This window comes from Taudactylus pleione, unplaced genomic scaffold, assembly GCF_031769625.1.
Source record: "Taudactylus pleione unplaced genomic scaffold, aTauple2 ptg000066l, whole genome shotgun sequence".
NCBI lineage: Eukaryota > Metazoa > Chordata > Amphibia > Anura > Myobatrachidae > Taudactylus > Taudactylus pleione.
The window spans coordinates 6,586,948-6,602,147 of record NW_028284468.1 but is presented as its reverse complement, the minus strand read 5'-3'; the positions used below and the strand labels follow the sequence as shown (position 1 = coordinate 6,602,147).

The window sequence follows — 15,200 nt, the reverse complement described above, 5'->3', positions numbered from 1 at the left end:
GTACATAAAAAGCCTGATTTACCATGAGGAGAAAATACAGCTAAAAGGTGCAAGTCTGCCCCTGGACCCTTCATTCTAGGACCCGACAGTGAGAAACACTTTAGTTACCCTTTTTTTTGCTGCTTCTCTTTTCAGTACTTCTGGCAGCTGGTAATGCAGATCGTTCTGGGGTGCTTGGCTGCTCTGAGACCGCTGTGTGAATGCCAACTTGGTCTTGTGCTGCCCAGGGGAACCAGAACATAAGTAGCATTAAGTGTAATGAAATGGGAAATTGTTTTTGTCTTTTTTTTTTTGTCAGTTGACCTGCTACTTTCAACACAATGCAGTAAAATGTACTATTTATCTGCAAAATGCAATGTATCCTATCAATGTAACATTGCCAAAGTAAGCTGTGGTTTGTTCCTAAAGTCATTAGTGCACTAGCGTCTGAGTTGATTTGTCTATGTGAGCTGATATGTTCTCCTGACTTAGGGGCCTATGTATAAAAGCTGGGAAAGAGATAACATTGTAACAAATAAATCACCAACCAATCAGCTCCTAACTATCATTTTTTAAACACAGCCTGCAAAATGTAAATTGGAAGCTGATTGGTTAGTACTTTGGGCTCGATTCAGACCCGCTCGCTAGATATACGTACGCTCGCACCCAGTGTATGCAAATCCGGCCAACCCACAGCAATTCAGGCGATCCCACAGCAAGGCATTAGCACACCCACTATGTCTTTGCCTGCGATCGCTTTGTGTTTGCAGATGCCCACCATCCTGTCTTAAGACGCCCACTTGCGCACGTCATCTCCAGGAAGTGTATGCAACCATCGGTAGATCGGTTACCATCGGATGCGATCGCAGCGCTTGTGGCAGACCATACCCTACCGCAAGCACTGCGAGCACTTCAGTGTAAAAACCAGCCAGGTGACGTGTACTGTGACGCTGTCTCTATTATGCACACCTCTGAAACGGCATTGAGACGCTCAGGCACGCCTGCGTCCGTACCTCCATGCCCCCTTGAAAAATGGCCAGCCCCTGTTACCACCCACAAATGGCTTCTCCTGTCGCTCACTCTGCTGGGCTGTCTATGCGCAGAGAGCGAACGCATCCCGATCTCTAGCACTGGTCCGCACATGTGCACTGCGATGCATGCGCAGAATGCGAAAATAGGCCAACTACGAGCGAACTCATCCTAGCGAGCGGGTCTGAATCAGGTCCTTTATCTCTCACAATTTTATCTCTCTCCCAGCTTTGATACATAGGCCCCTAAGTGTTAAACTGGCTATGTATTAAACATAAATAGTCCACAGCAATTTGCACAATTCTAGCCTACCAGCTACCATTACATACCATAATAGGACATTTATGGCCTTCATTCATTAGAAATTGCCCTAAAAAATATATAAATAACTGGGGCCTTTAAATTGCTCCCAACATTTAGGTAAGCCTGGCACAAACATGCAATTCTCCAAACAGAAGAGGTAAAATGTTTGATAACACAAAATAGATTCTCTCTACATGTATCAAACTTAATAAAACACAGACGGCATGTTTCACTCGGGGTAAGGGAACTTCCCATTCACCTTCTAGAATTTGATGGGCTAGGCTTGTTGTCTCCTCAGCTGACTGTTCTGCAGACAGTCCCTGGGCGTATTCCGCAATAGCTGTAATTAGAGCCACTGCCCCTGAGCACTGCAAGTAGTTTCCAGTGAGGTACAGTTCACTACAAGAGAAAATGATCACTAGCATCAGGCAGATGGTCAGCTGAATCAGCTGTATCAGCGGCTTATCCTATGCAGCACGGCTGTGGAAAACGGAATCCGTGGGTAAGGATGAACTGTGGCGCTGATTCAGAGATGGGAGCTATCGTAGCAGTTGCTGCGTTTTTATTATACACAGCAGCTGTGCAACAAGACGCAGCATCAGATGAACTGAGGGCCTGATTCAGAGCCGGACGCTCTTTAAGAGCGCTCGCTCTGAATCAGGGCGGTTTTTTTTTGTTGTTGTTGCGGCCTCCTGGCGCTCGCTAAGCTGTGGGTGACCACCCACAGCTTTTGCGAGTGGCCAGGTGATAGGGGCTTGCGACGAAACCCTTGTGGTAGGGTCTCGTCCGTTGCAAGCCCCAGAGAGCATCCTGCTCTAACAGAGCAGGAAGCTCTCCACTGACATCACTGGTGATGTCAGTGGTGCCTCCCACAAATGGCAGGCGTTCCCTCGGGAATGCCTCCGCTTGTGTAGCCACCCCCCCTCCCCGGCTACAAAACAGGGCGAGCTGTCGATCAACATCGACTGCCGCCACTTTTGTAGCGAGTCCCAGTGCATGAGAATTTCTCTCTCGCTCCGGGGCTTGCGCATGCGCGCTGCGCAGTACCCCACCATCGACCCGCTTGCGAGCACTATGCGCTCACGAGCAGGTCTGAATCAGGCCCTGAGTGAGTATCCCTCCAGTTACACAAGATGTCCGTGTAAATCACGTTGCTGGGGGTCACTGGTTTCGCCACGTCCAGGAGATGGGGAAGACACGCCCCCGCTTTCTGGAAGACTTATATAGTGTGTCAGTAAAGCTGCCCATACATCTGCGATGGATTGTCACAATGAAGCAATACGATGGGAAATGCCGGCAATTCCGGGTGGAAACGCAGACTACCCACCATCGATGTTCAGCGATCCATCGCAGGATCGCTGGATTTTGACATGTTAAATGTCCCCGATTAGACAATCACGATAATTTTTTGATCGCGATCGTCAAATCGGGAAAATCCAACATGTTGGATTTCTGCGATCCTGCGATGGCGGGTTGCAGTATCGCGGGATCGCGGCAATCCATCACAGATGTATGGGGCCCTTAAGAAATGTTGGCTGTCGGTACAGGGCCCCATACATCTGTGATGGATTGCAGCGATCCTGCGATGCTGCAACCCGGCATCGCAGGATTGCAGAAATCCAACATGTTGGATTTCCAGATTTGACGATCGCGATAAAAAAAAATGATCGCGATCGTCAAATCGGGGACATTTAACATGTAATATTTCAGTGATCCTATGACGGATCGCTGAACATCGATGCTGGCTGTCCAGCGTTTCCACCCAGCAGATCGGCATTACTGATGGCGTCGCAGGATCGCGGAAAAACCTGTCAGATGTATGGGCACCTTGACTCTTCACATGCAACAGCCAACTTCTCCCTACTCCATTAGCGCTACCATGGAGTAGGAGTTTAAATTGAAAAAATAAAATAGCAAAATTGAAAAAGAACACAAGATACTTAAGAAGGGCAATTATTCTGTATGCATGGGCAACTTCATAGTACATCCTGTCTTGTATTATTGACAAAGTTGTCCTAAGTTTGGAATGGTAAAAAAAAGATATGAGCATAAAAATTCCCAATTGCTGTAAAACAAATATGAGTCTGCATTGTGTGGCAGTGCGAAAATGCCCAACTAACTTCATCTCATTCGTTCCTAGTTGTACTTCTGCGGGTTTCAATAAAATATTTACTTTTTTAGCTGAACCCATCAATGCCTAAATAGTAATAAAATAATACATAGGCCATGTTATCATGTATTAATAACTTCTCAAGTCTATGGGCCTGATTCAGAGATGCACGCTAAGGGGTCATTACTATTCCATGCGATGTTCTTGCGACAATAGCCGCACTTGACGGCAGCCTGGATTTGCTTAAAAGTGCTCGCAGTCCCGTAGCGCTCCGAGCAAAATGAAGCGAATTCAGGCTCGGGATGGGCCGCAAAGGGTGCGAGGTGCCAGTCCATTGCCGGCGTTTTAACACCATTGCAACGGCAACTAGCACCCTTTGCATGGAGTAGGATTGACCCCACGCAGCAGCTGTACGAAATGATGCCAAAGCTGCAGAAGGCGTCTAGAGTAAAAAGACGCCTTCTGCCGGCATCGCAGATCTAAGGGCTGCCTAAGAAGACGCAGTATTGGATCTACATCGCGACCATTGGCCACGGCATCGGCCATCTGAGAGAGCCTACGGCTAGTCAGAATGGCAGCCTCGTCTCCGCCGCTGAGGCCAATAAATCGGCATTGGAAGACGCGGTCACTGTCCTTGGCATTCCCAGAAAATGGAGGAGACATGCCTAAGCTTTGGGAAATGGTTCTCAGCTTCACCCTGGAATGTCTGCAGCCTGTCAATCAGGCGGCGGCGATGGCGTCCAGGGCACTGCAAGGGATGTCGCAGGACGAGATCTGCACATGCGCAGTGCGGCTTCTGCTCATGAGCAGATCTGAAAGCATTTCAGATGTATGTGAGCATCGGAGTTCTCTAAATTAGGTTCTATGTTACGTAAACCACAAAGGTAAACAGCAAAACTAAGTTAAAGTACCTGACTGCCGACTCTGCCAAAAGTTTACCCAGTATGGCTCCACTGGAAGGTCCAAGGTTACAGTAACACAGACTAAGACAAACCAGCTTCGTGTTTCCTTCCAGTGCATAAACAAGGCCTTGGACCCCTTCATCTCGGAACCTGACAAAGAAGGCAGTGTTCTGTTTATATAGACAATGATGTCATCTACATCCGTTATGTAGGTAAGTGTCTTACTCATTGTAATCCAAGATTACAGATGTCAACTGGCTGTATCTCATTGCTTTCCCCAGCCTCTCTGCCGACCAGACATCTATCCCACAGTCAATAGCTTCCAGTTTCATGAACGGATAAGAGGTTCTCCCACTCAGCTCCAGAAAAATGGCCTATACGTAAGTAGAAGAGACAATTCCCAGCTGGCTTATATATACTATATATACTATATAATATATATATATATATATATATATATATATATACACACACACACACACACTCACACACACACAGTGCATCTGGAAAGTATTCACAACGCTTCACTTTTTCCACATTTTGTTATGTAACAGCCTTATTCCAAAATGGAATGAATTCATTTTTGTCCTCAATATAAAATACCCCATAATGACAACGTGTAACAAGTTTTTTTTGTGATTTTTGCAAATTTTATAAAAAAAAAACCTAAGAAATCACACAACCTTTGTTCAATACTTTGTTGATGCACCTTTGACAGCAATTACAGCCTCAAGTCTTTTTGAATATGATGCCACAGGCTTGGCACGCTTATATTTGGGCAGTTTTGCCCATTCCTCTTTGCAGCATCTCTCAAGCTCCATCAGGTTGGATGGGAAGCGTCGGTGCACAGCCATTTTCAGATCTCTCCAGATATGTTCAATCGGATTCAAGTCTGGGCTCCGGCTGGACCACTCAAGGACATTCACAGAGTTGATATATAGGGGGAGGGGCCCTAGATTGCACACCCAAAGCACAATGTGAGGTGCTACTTGCTGAGACTTGTAGTGCTGCTAGCAAAAAAAAAAAAAGACAGATGCAAGTGCACACTCTAACTATGCTGAACCTAATAATAATATTGCTAAATTGCATCCAAGAGGTTCTTAGCATAATAATGGCCATAATTATGGGCCTGCCCACCGCGTCCAGGTGACCTCTATCAGGCAGGTCCCTAACACTCCAACGGAACAAATACAGAGCACGGGACCCCCCAGGCCAACCCAGCAGAACCGCCCCATGGCATCACACTAGTGTGAGACTAAAAGTGAAGGTTAAAGAATAATAAAGAAGAAAGCCTATGTGTTAAGTCCTACATAAGCAGGAGGTTATAATAAAAAGTGTATAAAGTGCTACATGTACAAAAAAAACAAACTAAAGAAGTGAAAAGGTGTACATTATGATGCCATGAAGCAGTCCAGCCACACCAGCCCAGAGAGCCCCACACCCCAATACCAGTCCCAAAACTGACACACAGCATATGTATAATAGGTCTTACCCACAGTGTGCCTCATAAGATGTGCAGTCTTGGAGTGCAAGGACTCCTTGCTAATTAAAAACACCCAGGGGCAGGTGAGAGGGGTGCTAATCAAGGTGGGAGGAGTCTCGTCCTTCCAGTGTACATACATACACATAGTACAGAATACATAGGGGGCGGGGCCCTAGATTGCACACCCAAAGCACAATGTGAGGTGCTACTTGCTGAGACTTGTGCTGCAAGCAAAAAAAAAAAAAAAGACAGATGCAAGTGCACACTCTAACTATGCTGAACCTAATAATAATATTGCTAAATTGCATCCAAGAGGTTCTTAGCATAATAATGGCCATAATTAGCATAGTTAGAGTGTGCACTTGCATCTGTCATTCACAGAGTTGTCCTGAAGCCGCTCCTTTGATATCTTGGCTGTGTGCTTAGGGTTGTTGTCCTGCTGAAAGATGAACAGTCGCCCCAGTCTGAGATCAATTGCGCTCTGGAGCAGGTTTTCATCCAGGATGTCTCAGTACATTGCTGCATTCATCTTTCCCTCTATCCTGACTAGTCTCCCAGTTCCTGCCACTGAAAAACATCCCCACAGCATGATGCTGCCACCACCATGCTTCACTGTAAGGATGGTATTGGCCTCGTGATGAGCGGTGCCTGGTTTGCTCCAAACATAACGCCTGGCATTCATGCCAAATAGTTCAATCTTTGCCTCATCAGACCAGACAGTCCTTCAGGTGCATTTTGGCAAACTCCAGGCTGGCTGCCATGTGATTTTTACTAAGGAGTGGCTTCCGTCTGGCAACTCTAATATACAGGCCTGATTGGTGGATTGCTGCAGAGATGGTTGTCCTTCTGGAAGGTTCTCTTCTCTCCACAGAGGAATGCTGTAGCTCTGACAGAGTGACCAGCAGGTTCTTGGTCATCTCCCTGACTAGGGCCCTTCTCCGCCGATCGCTCAGTTTAGATGACCGGCTAACTCTAGGAAAAGTCCTGGTGGTTCCGAACTTCTTCCATTTACGGATGATGGAGGCCACTCTGCTTATTGGGACCTTCAAAGCAGCAGATGTTTTTCTGTACCCTTCCCCAGATTTGTGCCTCGAGACAGTCCTGTCTCGGAGGTCTACAGACAATTCCTTGGACTTCATGCTTATACCTCTTTTCCACCAAAAACCCAGGTCCGACCTGGGTTTTTGGACATGGTTCCAACCCTGGTCAGACCCATTTACACTGCACCTTTGATCTGGGTTACTCCCAGGTCAGCCCTGTTCACACTGAACTCAGGTCTGCCCTGCTAAACCTGTGAGGTCATAAAAAGTGGGAGGTGAATGCTCCACAACCACCAATCCGCTCATTTTAGGCATGATCCAGGTCAGATAACCCGGGTTGCACCGTTTACACTGCACCATTTCCTGGGTCCATCCTGGGTCCAACCCTGGTAGCTACCTGGGTTGGATTGCAGGGTCACTTGACCCAGGTTATTTTTCAGGGACCCTTTTACACTGAGCTGCGACCCAGGTAGACCCAGCAAAAACCCAGGTTTTTGCTCTGGTGTAAAAGGGGTATAAGTTGTGCTTTGACATGCATTGTCAAGTGTGGGACCTTATATAGACAGGTGTATGCCTTTAAAAATCATGTCCAATCAACTGAATTTACCACAGGTGGACTCCAATTAAGCTGTAGGAACATCTCAAGGATGATTAGTGGAAACAGGATGCACCTGAGCTCAATTTTGAGCTTCATGGCAAAGGCCGTGAATACTTATGTACATGAGATTTCTTAGTGTTTTTTTTTTTTTATTAAATTAACAAAAATCTCCAAAAAACTTTTTACACATTGTCATTATGGGGTAGTGTGTGTAGAATATTGAGGACAAAAATTAATTTATTCCATTTTGGAATAAGGCTGTAACATAACAAAATGTGGAAAAAGTGAAGCGCTGTGAATACTTTCCGGATGCACTGCATAGATATACGAATATACGAGTAAAATTTGTAAACCAACATATATGTATACATATGTGTGTGCGTGTGTGTGTAAAATTTCCCATACATTAATGTAACTTGAGATCTTGAACAAAGTATTTCTTTTTGCTATGCAGCTGAGCACAATCTATTGTTCTCTGGTGTCAGCCTTTGGACAAAAGGAGCCATATATTACTGTCACTGACAGCTTTCCTATCTCTCTACTGCCTGGTACAGCTGCATTAAAGCAATGGTGGGTTATGAGGTGTCACTTATACCCCTTTCCGACATCTCGAGATTCCCAGGAATTTGACCTGCCTCAGCCAAATTCCCGGGTAGCCCCGTCTGCAATCGAACAGGATTTTTCCCGGGACTCAAGTCCTGGGAAATTACCCTGCTTCTGTCTGAATGGTGCTACCCGGGAATTTACTACTCCCGGGCAGCACCAAGCAGCTTTTACATGTAGCTGACAGCGCAGAGCATCCTATAGGACGCTCAGCGCTGCTGCTTTGAGCTGACAGTGCAGAGCGTCCTATAGGATGCTCAGTGCTGCTGCTTTGAGCTGACAGCGCAGAGCGTCCTATAGGACGCTCAGCGCTGCCGCTCACCACCCTCCCACACTCCCGCTGGACCACCACTACTGCCCATATTTCCCGAACATAGCATCGGGTGACGGGGTGAGATGCTGGCTCGCTGGGGGTTCTGCCTGCCCCGGCCACTGTAGAGGTGAGAGATGGGGAGGGCTGGGTGGGACGCTGCTGCCGTAAATATGGGTGGGTGACAGCTCTTCGTGCACCTGTACCAGGCCTGTCCGGCCCTGGCACCTCGGCTGCTGCTCTGCTCTTCTCTGTGCCCATGATCAGTGCCAGGCAGGAGCCTTGTGTCCAGGGGCAGCCCAGCCAGAGGCCTGGGGATGGGGGCGAGCTGCCAGGGCACCCATGGGAGGTAGTTTGGGGACATGTTGGGAAGTGTTTCAAATGATGTGCACCCCCACATACACAGCATGCCAGTCACAGGGGGCACATAGTTGTGTGTGATCAGGGCCTGGCACCACTCACATCAGCTCCACCTCATCTTTGTGTCCAGCTGTTGCCATGTAATCTAAAAACCCTGCTCTTGTCTGAAAGGGGTCTACCTGGGAATTTCCCGGGTAGACGTTGTAGTGTGAAAGGGGGGTCTCTACCAAATACCCGGGAATTTGCACAGGAGAAATTCCTGGGTCTGAGCAGGAAATTTCCCGGGTCGTATGTTTGAAAGGGGTATAAGGGATATATTATTAAAGGTCGGTTTGGGGTTTTTGGTCGTTTTCTCGCTGGTTATACAAACCGACCATTTACTAAAGTGAAAACTGAAGGCAAAACTTCTAAAACCCCACTTTAGAGAAGAATATGATACGCAGATTTACTAATGGTCGGTTTTACAACTGATCGCAAAATTACATGAAACTCGTCTAAACTATAGAACTGCCTGAGGCACACGAGTTTGGGAGGACTGCACAGATCATGGACCGCTAGGTTAACAAGTTTACAAAGCCTTAAATTATTTTAAAAAATTGTTCCCCTCCCCCCCTAACCTCAGTAACCAGCCCAGGACCTCTCAGCCTTTCTCCGCCCCCCCATTTTCTAATACCAACCAGGCTGAGAGGTTCAAGGTTGGTTACTGATATTGGGGAGACCCTACGTCTTTTAAAAAAGGTATTTAACATTTTGTGAACTGTTTAACCTAACAAAGCTTCCACATATTATAGTGATCTGTGCAGTGCTTCTGTGTGGGCGGGTTTGCTGTAATTTTTGTAACCTCTATTTGCTGTCAGTTTTGGGCTAAAAGGTTTAAAACCAAGGGACTTCAACGCTGCAAAAAACAACTGACATCAACTTTTAATGGAAACTCAACGGATGATAAATAGTGATTTTTTTCTTTGACAGCCGGTGATGTCCATCGTAATCATAGTAAATTTACCCTTAAATGTCAGGGGCTATTGAAAGGCTGACAACCCTTATGAAACACAAATGTCACAGAAATGGAGATAAAAGTTCATTTGTAGAATTGAAAGCATTTTCACAATCAAAATAATAAAACTTTTCATAGATATATGATGATTACAAGGTTAGCTTTCATCTCAGAGAGTCTTCTCCAATAGTCCAGGGTCATTGAGCAGGGAAGAGGCTCCTGGGGGAGATTTACCAAAGCTTGGAGAGAGATAAAGTGGAGAGAGATAAAGTACCAGCCATTTAGCTCCTAAAGCCAGGTACACACTAGACCAATGGTCTCCAACGTTAATTGAGGTGTGAGCTACTTTAAAAAATTAAACCTCCTGAAGAGCTACTAAAATTGTAGAAACCAAAATCTTGCTAATAACCAAACAATTGAAGGTAATTTAATGAAAAAAATAAATTCATAGAAAATAAATATACATGTGATTATTACAGTGATATTGTTGTAGTTTGTAAATAAAATGTAAGCACAGGCACATTTCACTGTTAATTACCAGCTCCAAAGAGTGCACTAGAGGAGCAAAAGATATAGGCAGGGCTGCTGTGGTATTTTCCTGCAGGGCTGGGCGGGAGTCACTCGGTCCGCCGTAGCGTAGACGCCATGGGTGGAACCACGGTGAAGCACTTTAGGTGATTGCTGTAGAGGCTGTGGCAATCACTTGACGTGCTTCCCTGTGGCTCCACCAATGGCGTTGATGCCACGGGGGAGCACACGTCAGAGGTCACTTCCTCCTAGTTGACTCGGCAGTACTGTAGCTAGGTGAGCTGCCAAAATGAAGACCACGAGCTACCGGTAGCTCGCGAGCTACAGGTTGGAGACCACTGCAGTAGACTATATGTCGTCGGATCTGGATGACATATCGTACACTTCGGGCTGGATGTACAAGCTATGTCGCTGGACGATGTGCGCTCCCGAATGCAGCATGGTCCCCGCCGTCGCTCCCAGCATCAGGAAGTGTGTACGCACTTGACGATGCTGGCACCCCGCCAAGTCCTGCCGCTGCCATACACACTAGACATTGTCTAGTGTGTGTCCGGGACAACTGTAATTTATGGGCCCAGATTGATATTAGTACCAAGCTCAGTGGGTAAGAGGATGGAGTACAAAGCTCAACATGTCGCCATCGCAGTACCAAAACAGTATTGCACCCGCTGGGTCTCTTATGACAGCTGTACTTCCGTTAATTTTACTAGTATACGGTCTGACACATATATTATGTTAGCATGTCTGTACAGCTATATGCAGTTCACACATTATTGTAAATGTACGTGATTTTATAGGCAAACTTACAAGACTGGCAACGTCCTGGTTACTGAGGGAGATTCCCCATATGCATAAGTCTGTCCCAAACATGTACCGTTCATCACGGATTGTCATCAATAGCGGCCTTAATAAGACGGGTGCAGAACTAGCCGAGGAACACTCAGGGCAGGACAGTACGATCTGTGGGAACACAGAGTCCAATATTATTCTTTGTACCGGTGCCACCAACACAGTAATAAGCAGCTGAGTTTAGAATTCTGTTCATTAGCCCAGGTCACTGCAATATTCCGTAGGCTGCACATTTATACCAACTAAAGAAATAACACATCCTACAACAATCAGAGGAGACTTTTATTTTAGTAAAAAGATTCTTAAAATTATTTGCTTGGGGCCGATATTAAGTAACCTACTTTGTTTCAGCTTTAAATTAATGATGCTTTTTTATCTCTGAATCTTCTTATATATAATAACGTTACATCTTAATCAAAAGGGGAAGTATTTGGGGTAGAACCTGTAGGTATGGTTCAATTATTCCAGGTGATCACATCAAGGGGTGAATTAGTTTGTCGAGTTTGCGCTTCACACCAGTAGATTTATTATGTAGCAGTTTGGAGGGTTAAAACTGAAATTTACGACAATGTGTGACAGTTACTTTCAGGCAGAGCCATAACTAGACGTCTTGGTGCTCTGAGCCAGAAAGAGCATTGGCTCACCCCCCTCCCCACCCCCCATTTTTAAAATAGGAACATAGGACGCCCAGTCGAAAAAGGGGTGTGGCCTCATGTGTAAGGGCAATGACAAATCTGATTTGTCCCATACAAGGATGAAGGGGTACCGTCCAATTGTACAACTGTTATCCAGGTGTCACTGCTAAATACTTGGTGAAGTCAATGGCCGCAGTGATGATACACAATAATTATGCAGTATAACTCACCAACTCTAAATAAAGGAGAGCACTGGTGAAGCTGCATCTGCAGCAGGAATTATCTATCAGAACAGCCATGCACAAGCCTGGAGCTGGCAGTTTAGATCACTGACTGAAGGTATGGAAAGAGTGCTACTTGTAGTTTATATGCAGCAAATATCAATGGTGGGGAGATTTGTGTATGTGCTGTATCCTGCGCCGGCAGCTGTACTCAGGGGCGCCGAGAGGGGGGGAGCGGGTACTGATTACCCGGGCCCGGCCCTGCCAGGGGGCCCGGGCCGCCCACAGCACACCAGTAGCCATTTTATGTTCAACCTTCTCCTTGTTTAAATTCACTTTTATTAAAACCTCCGCGGCATCAGGCGGCAGTTCGTGGAGGAGGGGGCGGGATTAGTCTCTGTCACTGCACTGTCAGAAACAAAGGCAGTGTTTCACTGACATCCTCCACCGCGCTGCTGCAGAGCTAGTGGTCTCGTGAGATGATGATTACATCATCATCTCGCGAGGTGATCTCTCTCCGGGCTCCAGAGACTAGGAGGGACAAGAAAACTGAAATGCAGCCAGGATGGGAGATCGTGGTGTGTCTGCCTGAGGGAAAAGCGCGCGCCACTGACTGCTATAAAACTGGGAGTGACTTTTGTGGTGCTGCAGCCTGCAGCTGCTGAAATCATTACATTTATAAATGCCATATAATTAATTTATAAATATAATAAATGCATCCATCTCCATTAATGTATGAGCTATATATATTATACCATATATATATATATATATATATATAGTATAGATAATATATATATATATACATACTGTATATCCTATATGTATAAGTATAAGTAAATGTGTGTAAATATATATATATATATATATATATTATATATGTATGTATGTGCGTGTGTGTATATGTATAGGGATGTAGTCAGGAAGCCGGGGTCAAAATGTCGACCGCCGCTTTTTCGACAGTAAAAGCCCGGCATGGGACTAAAGATAGGCGTCTAAATACCGACAACTATAATTAGCCCCACGCCGACGCCCGGCATTCCAAACGTAGGTAAGCTGGGTGTCAGGAGCTATTAGTTGCGGGGGGGGGGTTAGATTTAGGGACTCCCGGGGGGACTTAGGGTTAGGCACCCCCCTGGGAGGGTTAGGCTAAGGGAAGGGGGGTTAGGGTCAGGCACCACCGGGGGGAGGTTAGGGTTGGGCACCCCCCCGGGAGGGTTAGGTGTAGGGTGCTTTAGGTTTAGGCACCCTTGAGGGGAGGTTAGGGTTAGGCACCACTAAGGGAGGATTAGGGAAGGGGTAGGGGAGGGTTAGGATGCATACTTACCCTAGTCGGAATCTCCATCTGCCGGCCTTCTGGCGTCTGTATTTCATCCGGTATTACATACGGATTCCTATATATAATGTATACAAGGCCCGACACTCACTGGTTTCTCTAAAGCTTCTAAATGCCCCCAAAATGCTGTGGCCAAACCCCCTCCAGTGGGGCCCCAGGAAGTTGCTGTACCGGGGCCCAGGATTTCTCTTGACAGCCCTGGCTGAACTCACCGGCAAGGGTACTCGAAGTGTGCTGGTAAGGTAACACCTGGGTCTGGAATCGGTGACTTCAGGGCTGCCATCAGAAATTGTGGGGCAGATAGCGGTGTGTGTTAAATAAAAGAGGATGTGACTGAAGGTGCGTGGGGAGGTGGCCAGGTAGAGGGGGAGTTGGCCAGGCAGGAGATAGGGATACCCAGGAGATGCTGGGGATTAAAGAAGAATAAGCTACCAGTGAGCATGGCACATGTCGCACCAACCTAGTTACGGCCCTGCTTTCAATTCGCCAATATACAGGGGTCTAGTTACTAAGCAGTGTTAGGAGACAGAGTGAAAAGTGATAAGGTGCCAGCCAATCTGCTCCCAACTGTCATTTTTCAAACACAGCCTGTGAGATGACAGTTGGGAGCTGATTGGCTGGCACCTTATCACGTTTCACTCTGTCTCCTAACACTGCTTAGTAACTAGACCCCATAGTGTCAGGTTTAAGAAAATGCTGTGATTTTTTTTTTTTAAGTTTTTTTTTTTCCTGTTCATTTTTGCTAAATAGTGAACTGGAATTATGTCGGAACATTGTGGTTAATAGTATCACTGAATTTCTGCATATTTTGTTTAAGTCGTTTGAATTGCCTTATACTGCAGTTTATGATAGGATGGTGATACTTTCTGATATTCCCTTTGTGTCTGCATTTAACACTAATGCCGTGTGGTAGTCACACTGCCTTACCGATAACTGTTGTTTCTTATTTTCGGTTGCTGTATGCTGATGATATTAAGGCATCATTTAGTTTGTTTTAACCTGGGTAAGCTGTATGGTGACCTTTATTTTGAGCACCCAGATACTGCACCACTGACCACTATATATATATGAATTAAAACCCAGCTACAAATGCTGCAGTGTCCTTGAGTAGCCCTATTGCTTCCTGCACTCTTAGTAGCAATATTCTTAACTAAAACGCCATAATTCATCAAGTGGGAAATGTCTAGTGTTGGAACCACAATTAGCCATGGCCATCACATTCACTTAATAGCTAGGCCAAAGTCCAGCTGCCAAGGACGTAGTCAGAACTTTGTGGGCCCCATAGCGACATTTTGAAAGGGCCCCCACCCTAATGTTTCTAGACGTATACCTTTTTCGGTAATGCCTTCATTTTCAGCTCCATAGTAATGCCCTAGGTCCTGGTTTAGAGATGGACGGTATTGCACTGCCGCAGGGAAGCGGCTGTGCAATATCATTTAACTAATATTCTAATGCAGCAGGAGATGTCTCTAGGTAATAGGCAGTTCTGGCATGCATCTGTGATCCGAGTACAGCGTCCATAGACGCTGCCTCGGATCACCATGGTGACAATCGGCCGCGACAGCTGCAAAAGCCGTCGGAACTGGACAGCCGGGCCCAGGGAATCTGCATCCAATGACCCTGTGCTTGGCACGCCTACAAAATGGGGGTGACCCCCTCTGTTTTATAGAACAGTCCCTGTGTCCGCCCGCCAAATGGCGCAGAATGTCAAACATGCTACTGCTAAGGAGGGACTATGAGTGTTCACATAGGACCTGTTCTGCACATGTGCAGACCTCCAACAATCGGTGCTGTATGTAAAATATTGTGTATGCGTACATCTCTGAATTCTGCCGCTAGTTAATGTTATGCCTTATAGTAATATCCTAGTTAATGTTATGCACCATAATAGTGCCAAATTTTATTGTAACCATAGCAGTA

The 15,200-nt window shown here is 46.2% G+C and overlaps 1 protein-coding gene across 1 annotated transcript in view; it reads right to left on the bottom strand.

The window, feature by feature from the left end:
• LOC148534404 (uncharacterized) overlaps positions 1–15,200 on the bottom strand; it is a 36,224-nt gene that overhangs the window by 20,019 nt on the left and 1,005 nt on the right. The window contains exons 2-6 of the mRNA XM_088466608.1: positions 11,047–11,199; positions 4,549–4,697; positions 4,333–4,473; positions 1,571–1,710; positions 109–219 (exon numbers count right to left, since the gene is read on the bottom strand). Coding sequence (XP_088322734.1) covers positions 109–219; positions 1,571–1,710; positions 4,333–4,473; positions 4,549–4,697; positions 11,047–11,199 — 694 coding nt within the window. The remainder of the gene's footprint in view (positions 1–108; positions 220–1,570; positions 1,711–4,332; positions 4,474–4,548; positions 4,698–11,046; positions 11,200–15,200) is intronic.